Source organism: Coenobita brevimanus, chromosome 95, assembly GCF_032717465.1.
Source record: "Coenobita brevimanus isolate Jiangsu-jjx chromosome 95, ASM3271746v2, whole genome shotgun sequence".
Lineage (NCBI taxonomy): Eukaryota > Metazoa > Arthropoda > Malacostraca > Decapoda > Coenobitidae > Coenobita > Coenobita brevimanus.
The window spans coordinates 34,036,348-34,050,906 of NC_137048.1; the positions used below are offsets into that span (position 1 = coordinate 34,036,348).

A 14,559-nucleotide genomic window follows, 5' to 3' on the forward strand; every position below is an offset into this window, starting at 1 on the left:
ATACACCAACTCATCCACTCAATGCAGTGTCTCAGCACCAGCAGGATGACTATGAAAGTTTCCGCATCGGCAAACCAACTTATAGCCAACAACAAAGCAAGCAGTGAGTGGTGTAAGTTATTGACATTATTATTATTATTATTATTTTAATCATCTTTGAGATGCATAATAAAAGTAGTTTTGTGCTGAAAGTGCGAGGTGGTCAGACGGTCAAGATACTACTGCTGCATACTGTCTGTCTGTCAGTAGCCAGACACCATAATCCCGCAGGGGGTGGCCATTTGTCTTTGAGTTAGTGGTTTTATGGGAAGCGCTAACCTTGCATCAACCCACTTGTTGACACGTAAGGAACACGTGTGGGTGGGTTATATGGCCACCACCCAGCGTTGTAAATGGTTTCCTGGCTTAACAGGAAACCATTAGGCTTGTCACTCAATGTGAAGCCATTTCAAAAGGAAAGAAGAGTAATAAAAAGTGAGAGAAAGAGGAAGAAAGGAGGGCAGACACAAAAAGAATGATAAAGATGAAGGAAGAAGTAGGCAGCACAACATCAAATGAATGGATGATGGTTGCCACCACCTACTACAAAGTACAAATATCATAATGTTATTCACTTTCTACCGAAACGTGCCAGAAAACAGCATACTGTATCTGCCTGATCAAAAGTGACGGGACGTGGATATTATTAAACATAAATTCGGTATAATAAAAAAAACTTTCATAATATGGTAAATATTGTATGGGTTCCTGTTGCTCGGTTTTGATGATCCATCAAAAAAGAAAAAAAAAAAAACTTCGTCGCATCTAGTCATGTTGGAATCTGAATACATTGTTTAGTTATTTTTAATATTCAGTGACGCGTGTACGAAAAATAATACAGAACAAATTTCGCCGAAAGGGTCAAAACAGCCGAAAACTAAGAAGACGGAACTGCTGAGCCTGGTCCTTGCGTCAATCAGGTGAATATACCTTATATGTGTTGATTATTTCCATAATGTGTTGAATGTAGAGTTATATAAAATGAATGACAGGGAAATGTAACCGTATTCACTCAGTATGGTACACTTTCCCCACCCATCATAAAGACGGGATGCCCGTCAAATATTCTAGGGAAAAGTGACCTTCCTTTCCCAGCTATGGTATGATGAATAATTGCCAGTTTATTTTATTCATTAAAGTTTTGCAGGTAATGGGCGACGAATAATATTATTATTGTTTTCCTCATGGGCACAGGTCTTCCAAATTTCCCATTCAAATGAGCCGTTCACAGGTTGATTAGGATATGTTAGGCTACATGATTTGGTCTTTTAGGAATTAGGGCTTCCAGTGTTAGGTGTAGTGGCAGTCCTAGATGGTTAAAATCATGGGGGGTCTGGGGGGCAAATCCCCCAGTCAGGTTAAGTTGGAAGGAGTGTCCATAAACAAGCTGCCACAGGCATCCAGGCAGCTCCCTTAAATACCGTAGTTGATAAAATTTGCTTATTCTGTATACATTTTGTACAGTAGTCGTAAAATATTCAAGCAGTTATCTGTGTTGCATATGGCAATAAAACTATATACCCTCCTTAACCCTTCGTTAGTCAGGTGGGGTGTTTTGGCACCCAAAATTTTTATAGAAGCTCATATTTCCCAGCTGGTAATTTGAATATTTCTCTCCATTCCAGTACTCTCCTGATTCAGTGAGGAGAGGGAGCATGTGAATTGGTTTAGTTCTGTCTCTGCTGTAGTGAGAGAGAGGGGCACTTTTTCTACCCCCTGGGGTGTCCAGTCACCCCATCAAACTAACCATTTAGATCATATTGTGATATAAATTGTTTTTTTATCTTATTTTTGCATATTGTTTATCATTATACTGATTTTAAAAGTCACAAAATGTATTTTCCTGTGCATGTTTACCTGACAGATGAGACATGAGCCCATTTGTTATTTTTTACTTATAATTTATTGTATTTTATGATTATAAATTAATAAACACCACCTACAAGGCATTTAATCTTTTCATTAGTGATTGCAGAGATATGCTGAAGCGGCAGTATGAATATATTTTACATGTTAGTAACACTACGGTACATGTATTTTTGCATTAGGGTGTTGTAACACCACACCTGACGCACCACGTTTCAATACCCCACAGGACAAACGAAGGGATAAGAACATGAGAATGTAAGGAGACAGGTGCAAATCAACCTGCCCATGTGGTAATGCTTTACCAAAATTTTTTAAATCATTGAAGATTGCTTTACCATTCTTATGTTTGGTCATTGAAAGAATCCCTAAGTGACTTCATTGGATTTCACCTGTGACATATGCATTTATAAACAGTGATATGTAGATCTCCCTACGTGTCAAGTGGGGTTGGTGGAGGATTAGTGCCCCTCCCTGTAAAACAACTTGGCCACCCTGTTTGGGATACATGGTGTCTGGCAATGAATGAATGAATGAATGATATGTAGATAAGACTAGGTATATGATACAAAAAAAAGGGATTAATCCCTGAGCTAGACCTCATCAGATCATATAGCCCTACTAGGGTCACAGGAGAGCGCTACCCCTCCCAACACAGCAGCCACCAGGCGGGGTGCGAACTCGCAACCTCACGATTATGAGCCTGACACCCTACCACTGAGCTGCTGCGCTCCCCGTTATATTATACAGTGTAGATTAATATGGGAGGCCAGGCTAGATAGGCCATGTCAGATCAACTTAGATTTAGTTGTCTTGACTTTATACACTCAGTGTGGTTTTCTTTCCAGGCGCAATGTTTTGGACGGTGGAGCTAGAAGGTGGGCCGCAGCGGGTCAACCATGCGGCCGTATCCGTAGGGGATAAGATTTACTCTTTTGGTGGATACTGCACTGGCGAGAACTACCAGGCTATGCGTAATATGGATGTACATGTATTGAACACAGGTATATGCATGACTGGCATTGTATAGTTTAGTAGTATAGTTGGTCCTATTTACTGACATAGATGTATTTAAACATTCAGGCATTCCATCCTTAGCTGGTGGTGAAGAGGGACCCCATTACATGGTGGCACTGATATAAGTGAATGGCTCTGCTGCTCATATATATAAATGTCTCTCAACTCCCTCCCCCAAAAGAAGGAGGAGGGACTGTACTCCACTGGGTCCATTTTCACATGAGCCTGGAGCCACAGTAACAACAACTTCCCTGTCTACTCGAAAACTTCAGCCTTCAGCCCACCAGGTTCACATCCAAATGAGTCTGGGGCCATAGAAACAACATACTTTGTGCTCCAGTGTAGTAATTGAAAAGAGTGGTAAATTTGCAGAGAAAATGTTGTGTATAGTAAAGTGGCCCAAGAATGAAAGAGCATGTTGTGAAGGCTTTCATTCAAATTGTCTTGAGTATGGAGGCTGCAGGAGGATTGTACAGTATTCCAGTGTTTGTTCACATCAGTTTGTGGTTGTTAGACTTTGGCATGGTATGAATGCAAAAATCAAGATGAAGGGCAGTGGAAATGGAATTATTGGGGATTGTGTGTAGAGAGTGTAGAGCAGATAGGATAAAAAAATGTGGTGTGAAAGATGTAATATAAGACAGTCAGTTAATAATTGGGTAGAAGAGAGTGTACCTGGATGGTATAGTCATGGTTGTAGAATGGGTAGTAAAACTGGTACAGTCAGTGTGAGTAAGTTTAAAGGTGGAAGGAGGCATAATAGACCAAGAAGAATATGAAAAGATGTGATAAATTAGTGTGAAAGAGAGCTAGATATGGAAGTTGGTGAGACTAGGGAGTTGATGGTGGATTTTGTTTGGGTGAATCATGTATAGATGAGTATATGATGTGGGTTTGGAGCCTTCAGCCCTCCCCTTTTCATAACATACCATTCAATGACATTTTTCTGTATGGCAGGTGTGCAGTATGTGAAAAACATATATATCTGCACGTAGTCACATCCCTTATTCCCAGATGTGGCTATACTCATGCTTCCCTCATGCATCTCACATACCTCCTCACTCATACCTTTCCACCCCATCCTTCCATTGCCTCCATGGCCTCCACTTCACTCAAATACATCCTTCTAGTCAATCTCTCATTCTTTATTTTCTCTACCTGGGTAAACTACCTCTGCATCATTAAAAAAAGATACAAACAGATACATGCAAATGGTTAGCCCTGTGAGGTGGGGCTGTGATGCCCTTGGCATGAATGATGTATGAATTATTGTCAGGCCAGTTTCACTGGAAATGCCTTTGATGGCTCATTTTCATAATTTGTCTTTCTTTGTTTCTGGGTCCAACATTACTTCCATTCTTAAGTGAATGAAGATGGTATTCTATATCTCTGTCTATAGCCAGATGCCATAATCCTGTAAACAGTGGCCGTTTGAGTTAGTTGTTTTACGGGGAAGAGCACTATCCCTTCCCCAAATCACTTGTTGACGCATGTGGAATACATGTGGATTGGTTATATGGTTACCACCCAGCATTATAGATGGTTTCCTGGCTTACAGGAAACCATTAGGCTTTTCACCCAATGTAAAGCCACTTTAAAAGGAAAGAAATGTAATAAAAGGTGACAGGAAAGATGGGAAAAACTGAAAGACAGGAGGGCAGACACAGTAGAGAATGGTAAAGATGAAGGAAAAGTAGACAGCACCAATTAGAGTGAGTGGATGATGGTTGCCACCACCAACCACAGATGATGGTATTGCTTGATGAAATTGTAACTTAATTATCAAATTGATTATCAAATTGATTGCTTGATGAAATTGTAACTTAATTATCAAATTGATTATCAAATTGATTGTGGTTAGGTGGTTAGGGGGAAAAAAAGATCAGGATGATGATGATGACTTTCTGAATCCCTTAGACCTGTGGATGTCTCTTTCTAGCTGACTGAAATCATCAGTCCTTAGCCAGAATAAAATAAAAAGAATTTTCTTGGGCTGAAAGGTAAAGCCTTGTAAATCATGTTAGTGAGGGAGTATTAGGCATTCCCTTAATTGATTTTTATTTTCAGTAACATACAGATGGAAAGCCATTGAAATTCAGCAAGGGCGGCACATGGTCCCCTTCCAGAGGTATGGTCACACTGCTGTTGCCTTTGGTCCACTGGTATATGTATGGGGTGGCCGCAATGACAATACAGCCTGCAACATTCTCTACTGCTTTGACACAAGTAAGTCTCTGAGGCAGGAATTCCAGTGGTCAGGAAGTGTGAAGTGAGCTTGTGATCCATACTTTAACAAAGAGTTTGTGGAGGTGGCGAAGAACAGTCTTGGATTTTGATTTCTAGTGAATTAGCTTCGTTGTGCATCAACATGTCACTTTGTGCTTGTAAAGGAAGCCATCTTTATTCTGGGTCTACAGCCTTCCATGTTTCCTGTCCTGACATTTACTGTAATGATACAGTCAACCCCTGCCATTCACGGGTTCACATGTTCACGGATTTTTCTGGGAAATTATTTCAAGATATTTCCTGCTTTTCCCACATCATCATCTGTTCCTAGTGGTTCATAAGTGATTTTTTTGCTTGTTTTTGGTGAGAAATACTGTCCTATACAGTTAAACTGTGCAGTTACCATCTGTAGGTATGTGCTATTCAGCACACGGCAAACTCTCATTGTCTTCATCGCATGGTGAGTATAGTACAGTGTTCTCAGAAGGGCTTGTGTATTGTCCTGTACTGTCTTTTTAGGAAGTATTAATGTGCCATAAAATGCATTTACAGGTGTTATGGTGGGTTTGTAGGTAATAGGAATAGCTAAAACATTGAAATCAGTGACTTCTTTGGTAGGTTTGGGCTCTTCACAGAATTCAGCATTCGTGGGATGTTCTGCGAATAGTGGGACCTGACTGTACTTACAGTTAGGATGTTTTGTCCACTTTAATTTATTAATGTATTCATTCTAGTATTTGTGGCAGTAGGTGGATCACTGCCGCGGTCATTGAAGTTATCGTCTTGAGATTAAAAGCAAAGTATGGCTACGAACTTGGTGACCTGCTCTATAACTATTCAGTCTTTGGCAGACAAGCCATGAAAACACGATCAGAGTCTGAAAGCTTCATTTGTACATACAGATTTCTTACATCTATCCTTCTGATACTGTTAGTATTAAAAAGGAATTTACCTTCACATATTCTGTGTGTTGAGGCAGCTAATAGAGATGAGGTGGTGATGAACAGGAAATCCCTTTTCCTTCAGAACGACTATAGTAGCTACTCTAAAGCATTTCAGTAGGCCTCAGTTCTAGGTCATGTATTTTCCCAGGTCTCAGTAAAACTAGACAGACTTGTAAGTCTGTGGAGTGTCTAAGGGGTGAATGAAATGTTGCTATAGGAGTAGAGGTAGTTAAGGTGTTTAAGGGAGAGGGAAGTGATGTTATAGAATTATGCAGGATGAACATAAGAGAAAGTGACAGTGATAAATGGGAAGGTATCAGGAATGAACATTGTGAACAAAGTGAGGAGCAGAGTTGGTCTGTTGATGAATGATGACTGGCAGAGAAGAATGATTGATTATATGAATGTATCACCTCGAAGTGCTTGGTGAAGTGTGAGATGATAACAGTGGCTCAGAATCATCTGTATGCACCTTTTGATGACAGATATAGATGAGGACAGGTTTTGGGACCAGTTAGATAGAGTGATGGAGCACATGTCAGGGAGTTACAGTGTGTTGGTGATTAGGACTCTGAGTGGAAGAGTTGTAACCGAGTAGGTCCTGTGAATGATGTAATGCATCATTTAATCAGCATTCCAGCATTTACTGTACTTTGATGAGTTTTATTGTGCTGGGAGGCAGCCACATCCTGAGACAGTTTAAAGAAGTAGAGTTGACGCTACTTACTCTGGCCTCCTAAAACATAATGTCGTGAAATTGAGTGTTATACAGACGTGATTATTGTGATGTAGATACTTAAAGGTATTTCAGTGAACTTGCATATGCAGGTATAATAAACTCTCAATTATCCAGCGTAATTCAGCCAAGCCTTACGCCAGTTAAAGTAAAATGCTGGATATTGCATAGTACCCTCTATCAGCTCAGTATTTGGTGTCAGGCTGGATATTGCATAACTGTCTGTCGAACCTCTGTCCTAAAAACTTTCCCATGAATAAAAGATGAAAATTAAGCATAAAATATAATAATAATAATGAAGGAATGATACAGTACAGCACCAGTTGGCTACTGTGTAGGAACTGGTTGATACATCTCAGTATCAGATATTGCATAGAACCACCGGTTACATCCCATTTCGGTGCCGGATATTGTTTAATTTCACCTGGTATTGCTTTAATAGAGCCAAGCCAGCAGCGCCAGATATTGCTTTGTTAGAGCCAAGCCGGCAGCGCTGGCAATTGCAGTGGGCTGGGTATTGCGATGATGGGTAATTGAGAGTTTACCGTATACTTATTAAGCATCAGAGGAAGATAAATTAGAAAAGATAGCATTTTTTATTTGTGATAAAAAATGTTTCATTGTCCTTTAACATTTATTCAGGTACCGGTATGGCTTTTCAGTTATTTAATTGATGTACAGTACAGGTGTACTCCGAGATGCGATACCCCTAGTTGCTATACCCCATCTTAGCAGTGGGGGTAGAAATACCACCATACCCCACCTAATGATGGCCAAACCCCTGTTTAACGATGGGTTTAGATAATTTTTAAACGGTTTTGATGATTTACTTAATTTTGTGTTTTGGTTGATTTATAAACTGTTTTTAGACTTAGATTAGTGTTTTAGTCATAGGTGGAGTGAACATTGTAATTCTGGGGTACAGTTTACTAAGTTTGATTTTTTTACAGACATATTTGATGATTTTCAGATTTTATTTTTGGGTTTAGGTGAGCTATAAATTGCTTTTAGACATAGTTTAGCTTGTTTTATAACATTTTGGGGGTTTAGATGAGCTAGAAACTTGGTTTTGGACCTATTTGGGTGGGTTTAGGACTTGGTTGAGGGAAACCCAAGGCTCAAAGACGCATCCCTATACTTTACATGTTAAACCTACCCCGAGATACGATACTTCAGCTAGCAATGGGGTTTTACGTAACCAGTTGCATCGTTAAACTGGGGTATACCTGTATATATGTAATGTAAAGATTTCAGTAACTGATGTGTATCTTTCTCCCTCTGTGAATGTTGTAGACACTCATTTGTGGTCCGTGCCAAAGGTGGGAGGTACTGTGCCAGAAGCAAGAGATGGTCACTCTGCATGTGTTATCAATGATCACATGTATGTCTTTTCTGGCTACCTGGAGTACATGGAGGCATACACGCAGGACCTACACACACTAAACCTTCGAACAATGACTTGGAGTTATATCAGGACAACTGTGAGTTCAAATACCTTTTGGTTGAATATTGTAATGCAAGAGCTCTTGAAAATAATGCATTGCAATGGCCAAGGATTTTCTGCATAAATTCCTGTATTAGACTACATTACTAAGAGTATCATATTTGTTGTGGAGTTTGAAGTAAGAGTTTATGATACATTTCAGTATTTGCAAGTTACTGGTTATGGTTGCAGTTATGTGAATTTGAAGCAGAGTCAGTTTGTCCAGAGTATGTATCCTTAGCCTGTACTTCAGAACTTAATATACTGAAGTATGACTAGCAAATAAAAAAGTGTATACTGTAATGTCCATGAATGAGTTAGATGGTAGGGACTGCCAAAAGGAAGTCTTGATATGGCAAGTGATTGGGTGAAAACAGTTCATAAATTTACTTTGCAAAGAGGAGAACATAATATTGAATAGAATGCTGTTATAGATTTTATAATGTTGGATGGAGATTTTTAAAATATTGTAGTGTAAGTGATAAAAAGGTGGTCATCATCATCATCATCTTCTTCTTCTTCTTCTGATATGATGATGACACCTTTTTTTCCCACCTAGTGGTGGGATGAGGTAGTGGGAGGCTTATAGTCAAGTACAGATAATTTTGCAATATTGGTATTTATTTTTCGTATTATTGTAACAACAACAAAGCAGTTTTATGTACCGTAGCCATTTTATTCATCTGTAGAAGAGAAAGGATTAATTATGGCTACACCAATTTTTCTGTTTTCCATTACCGGTAATCTTTTTGAACTGTATAAAATCTGAAGATAATTAGAATAAAATGCAAAGTACTTTATTGGATTGGATGAGTTGACAATTTTATCTGTACATTTCTTATTAACTTTGATATATATGCAGGGAACACCACCTGTATACCGAGACTTCCACACGGCAATAGGTATGGATGGCACCATGTATGTATGGGGTGGTCGTGAGGTTGCCAGCGGGTGGTACAACTCCCAAGCCAATGAACAGTACCGGTCGGAGCTCCATGCCCTTGACACTGCCACCAACCAATGGGGTGTCGTACCATGCACTGGGGCAATTCCTGAAGGTCGAAGGTCTCACTCTGCATGTGAGTTGTTCTCAACTGAAGTTCATTTGTCCCGTGCCATAAACTTCCTGTGCATGAAATGTGGCTCACCCACTGGTCCATTTGTTCAGTAACATAGACTCTGTCCCCTTATAAGCCATGTCCATCACTGAAGTTCATTTTTGCTTTACTGTAGTTAAATTTTTCTTACATCTCCTCCATTTTAAGCCATTTTGTCCTTCATAGTAGATCTACAACCCATACAAATGCTTTTAATTCAGTCTTGTTCTTTCATTTCAGTTTTTCAGTATTCATTGACAACACCTGTATTGCATGATAAACCTTAGTGCCTTTCAGATTACAGTAGAAGCCTGATTATTTCTAAGGCATTTTTCCTTTTATACAGTTTTGTGCACAGTTTTGGAGAGTTGATCTGCACTATTGATCCTATTGTTATCACCTTTTGTGACCAGTAAAAATACTCAAAAACACAATAAGACTTTCAAAAATTGTCAGTGTGTGAATAGCCAGTATTTGTTCAGTCCACAGGCCATTGCAGTTATGTTTCTTCATCATCATCCCAATCATCATCATCATTATTATTACTGTGTTCTAACCATACAGTATTAATGTATATACAGTTGACAGAGTTTGAGCATGGTTCTTTTATCTATGTCAGATAGAAATGAAGAAGGAATTCTAAGTTACAATCTTTCCCCTTTCTTGTGCCATAGGAATTAGAAGGCAGTAATGTATTGCAGGTGTTGGTTTGTTTTCTAAGTTATTTTTCATGATTATATATCCTTATAACATTACATTTTCCCTTTCTTTCAGTTGTGTACAAGGATCAAATGTATGTATTTGGTGGGTTCAACAGTAGGAAAGAGCAGCACTTTAATGACCTTCATCGATATGATCCTGGTAGGTTATTGGTGTGTGCATCCGTAATAAGAGTGCTGTGCAGTAATGACAACTAACAGCTTTTATGATTAGCAGAGGTAGTAGATTGCTGGCTTTGACTAACTAACCCTGGGAAGTACTACCATGAGAGCAGTGTTTGGCTACAGTTTAATAATTACACACACAATCAGCCACAAGTAGACAGAAACGAAGTCCCGACTGAGGCACGCACATGCAGTGTTACAGTTCTTATGCTTTTCTGGTTTTATCCTTCCAATTTCTCATATCTACTATATTGAACAGTAGATATTCATGGAGATAGGGAAGGAAAGAAAGAATGCTATACAGTACAGTACAGTGGCCTGGCATCCAGTACTTTATATAGATCAGACAGCACTGCGCCACTGGATTGATTCTGTATTGAACAAATAATAAACTTTGTGGATAAGGAAAATTATTGAGATCAGACGAATCAAATTTAATGCACAAAAATACCAAGAATGGTGTAAACAATGTCCTTTTGGTCAGTAACTTTAATCTTCTCTTCTTGTGGGAGGTGCTGCCTTTTTATGAGTTGGCTGCTGGCACATGTGGCATGATGAATAAGGGCTTGTACATACACACACACACACACACACACACACACACACACAAACAATGTTACTGTCCAATACACTATTATGACGTTAGTACAGAAGCTGGCACAGGGGGACTGAGCCTTAGTTACGTCACGTGAAAACAATGTTTTGATTGGCTGCTGCACTTCTCCTGACCTGCTGCAGCACCACTCCTGGGACTTCTCAAAATAACAGACCCCCCCCCCCCAAATCTGGATTTCATACATTTATGGAAGCAAACTGTACTAATGTAAGTGTTCCCCACCAGACCTATTTCTGTTTTTACTGAATATTTTGGGTGTTTACCACATTAAAGACAATCAGTACTAAAGAAACGCATTTTGGGTGCGAGGCCACTGTACAAATACTGAATTCAGTATGCACTGTTAAAGACAGCTAAAAGGTGGTGGGGCCGAGAATTCCACTGCCTTTTAATATTTACTTTGAAAAACAGATCAGAAGCTTATTTTGGTCTTCTGTATGCCTGCAGCTGGTAAACTTGGACAGGTTTTATGGCTGTATAGAATGTGAGAGCTTGAACGAAGAGCAAAGGAGAATAGAGTTAGCATGTGTAAGTTTCAGAGAAGTGAGGAATCTAGGATATGAGGGTGTTTTACATAATTACTGATATATGGGGTGAAAGGAGTTATATGGATGACTTGGAAGATTGGATGTAAGCACTTGTGAACTTTATAAGGTTTGTTGATGGATTTGTTGATGAATGGGGGAAGGAATGAGTGATTCTATGTGAATCAGTTTATGGTTCATATGAGTCAATTTTGTGATGGTGAAAGTCTATCTAGCTATAGCCTGACGCCCTAATCAAATCCTTAAACTGCTCCCTGCCCCAGCTGGGACTCAAACTTGGGTCCAGTAGGACTGCAGGCCACCTCTCAACCAATTCAGCCACCGCCTCCCCTAAATGGATGCGGCCTTTCCACATTTTCTATTGAAATAAGTCTCACAGGTTACTTATTATTTCTGGATTACCACAGCTACTGGGCATTTTTATAAACATACCTCTCAAAGCTATAAATGAAGGTTTAGAATGTGTGATACACTGACGCATCCAGTCGGAGTGGTAGTTGGTAAACAACGTGGCCAGTTGGAGAGATCGTCAGTAAACACTGCCGATGGCAACCTAAGTGCTTCCATGAAAACCCCAAAATATAGGTATATTTTGTGTTTCCACTCACTTCTAGTAGTCACATTTCAGCAGTTAACTGTGTTGCATGTGTACTAAAATTAATTAACTTGAGATCATAAGTTTGTTGCTATATGCATTTTTATAAACTTACCTCTGAAAGCTATAAATGAGGATATAGAATGATGCTTGGTACACTGATGCATCCAATTGGAGTGGTGGTTGGTAAACAATGTGGCCAGTTGGAGAGATCATCCTTGTTGAGTCCGTAATGGTGGGCAACTTTGGCTTTCCTCTCAATGCCATCATTCCTCCCAATTACATCTAACTTATGGGTGTAAGTTAATGTTGACTTCTTTTTCATCCCCTTCCATGAAGAAATTGTAGGCTTAGGAGGGCTACTGTCAGCCATGGTAACAATGGGCAGGTGAAGGAAGCGTGGAGGGGGGGGATCCTCTCGTAAACTACACCAGAACTACACACTGTCAACAGAAAGGAGACAGTGTGCTGAGCCAGGCAGGAGCTGGGGCTCTAGCGTGCGCGTCTTTCATGCTTAGCATGGGCGGGAAGTACTGTGATTGGCTTATAATAAGTGCTATGCTTGAATATGATTGGTTTAGAAATTGTCATGCCTGATTACGATTGGTTAACGCCCGGCTAGTCATGCAGGCTTGAGGTAATGGTTGAGCGTATTACATGAGACATCGGAAAAGCTTCACTTTTGAGGCTGCTTTTGTGAACTTCATATAATTTCCATGAGTTACTGATATTCCAAACTGTTGCATGATGTTGCCGTGTACTGTATTTTGAATCTGCTGTTTAGGATCACGTGATTTAGGAGACTCCACTGTAATTGGTTTTGAATGAGCCTAATTAGTCCTGGATGGCCATGAATGAACATGATTTGGTGTGACTGAGCCCAATTGGATATAAAGGACCCGAGTAAATGTGCATGGCCCTGAGTTGGACTAAAACTGAATTGATGAAAATGGTCCTGAGTAAATCTGATTGATCCTAAATGGTCCTAAGTGAACCTGAACTGAGGTGACTCAGCCAGATGGGAAGTGGAGGACCTGAATGAAAATAAAATGGCCTAAATGGACTATAACTGACCATAGTGAACAACTATTGCCCTGACTAGAGTTGTATATTGACCACTGAACTAGTTTCTTCCTAACCCCTTTACCCAGATTATGTCCCTCCAGTGTGAAATAAAATAATCTGCTGGTGGCCAGAATACCAGGGAGAGTATGGTTTTGGTGTGAAGAGTTTTGTTAGTTCTTCCATGAAACTCACAGGCCATTTTGACAGCTGTTCTTGTGAAAGTTGAAGAAGGTTGGGCAGCATAATGCAGGTATATACAGGGTGGTTTGTAAATTGCACTCCACTAGAAACTTACCTAGATCTAGCACCAACAGCACCAAATTGGCAACTATGGTGCCAGCAACCCCGTCGCAGGTGCTGATCGGCCCAGCGTGTGCCGGAAGAGCAGAGACCTTTTGTGATGGGACAATTTATGAAAGCCACCAAAACACCAGAAATACTGCAAGACCAGATGCTGAATGAGAAAACTTACTGTATAATGATAATAATGAATCAGTCTCTCTCTCTCTCTCTCTCTCTCTCTCATTTGCCATTATTGTAATACATAGTTATCTCCTTTCATATAGTTCATTATGTTATTACGTTAATATTACTTTGGCTACAGCTGTTCTTTTTTCTGTTTCCAGTAACCCATTGTTGGGAGAATGTGAAGCCATTAGGTGTGGGTCCATGTCCAAGGCGGAGACAGTCCTGTTGTGTTGTAGGTTCAAAGATGTTCCTGTTTGGTGGTACCAGGTAAGTGGTTATTTGTTTTCACTAGAGGGAACTGGGCCATTCCCACATCTTGAATACTAAATAATGGTTGCATGGAGTCAGTGAGTGATAGTTATGAGACAGGATTTAAGTTGCCTTGGTGGCAGGTCATAGCCTTCCATTCTGACTATGCATGACCTACAACTGAGTTGAAGCAGGTTAGGGATCTTTTTGAAGTTAGATCAGACATGTTGTAGACATCGTCAACACCTTCAGTGCTGTTATGTATTTTCTTCTTTATTCTTGCCAACTCCAGAAGTTTTTGTTCTCTTTAGAATAGACTTTCAAACTGGAGGCAGTAGATAATAATGAATGATTAGTACCTTTACAGTTTTTTAAAAAATACATTCTGCTTTCTTGTTAAACACTGTTAAGTAGTATGATACAGTATTGGACATTACCAGTAACTGTAAAGAGAGAGGAGAGAGCATATGTGTGTACAGTATGTGTCTGTTGGGGGGGGGGGGTGATAGTATCAGACTGAGGCTTAGCTAAATTTAACTCAGTCATGTTGTCATCTTTTATTAAATGCTTTACTACCCCAAGATGATTTGAAGTCCACTTAGGAGAGACTTTTCAAACTGGAGGATTTATATTAATGTCTCTTTTATCATGTTCATCATCATCATCATCATCATCATCATCATGTTAATGTCAATATTTGTATTTCAGTCCAAAAGAAAATTTTGAAGA

The 14,559-nt window shown here is 39.6% G+C and overlaps 1 protein-coding gene across 1 annotated transcript in view; it reads left to right on the top strand.

Moving 5' to 3' along the window:
- The first annotated feature begins 2,758 nt into the window (after window positions 1-2,758).
- Window positions 2,759-14,559, top strand: part of LOC145413286 (kelch domain-containing protein 3) — a 14,984-nt gene continuing 3,183 nt past the window's right edge. Inside the window, exons 1-7 of the mRNA XM_080283014.1 lie at window positions 2,759-2,909; window positions 4,990-5,148; window positions 8,122-8,309; window positions 9,174-9,390; window positions 10,183-10,269; window positions 13,740-13,848; window positions 14,539-14,559. The exon at window positions 14,539-14,559 is cut by the window's right edge and continues 92 nt beyond it. Coding sequence (XP_080139140.1) covers window positions 2,759-2,909; window positions 4,990-5,148; window positions 8,122-8,309; window positions 9,174-9,390; window positions 10,183-10,269; window positions 13,740-13,848; window positions 14,539-14,559 — 932 coding nt within the window. The remainder of the gene's footprint in view (window positions 2,910-4,989; window positions 5,149-8,121; window positions 8,310-9,173; window positions 9,391-10,182; window positions 10,270-13,739; window positions 13,849-14,538) is intronic.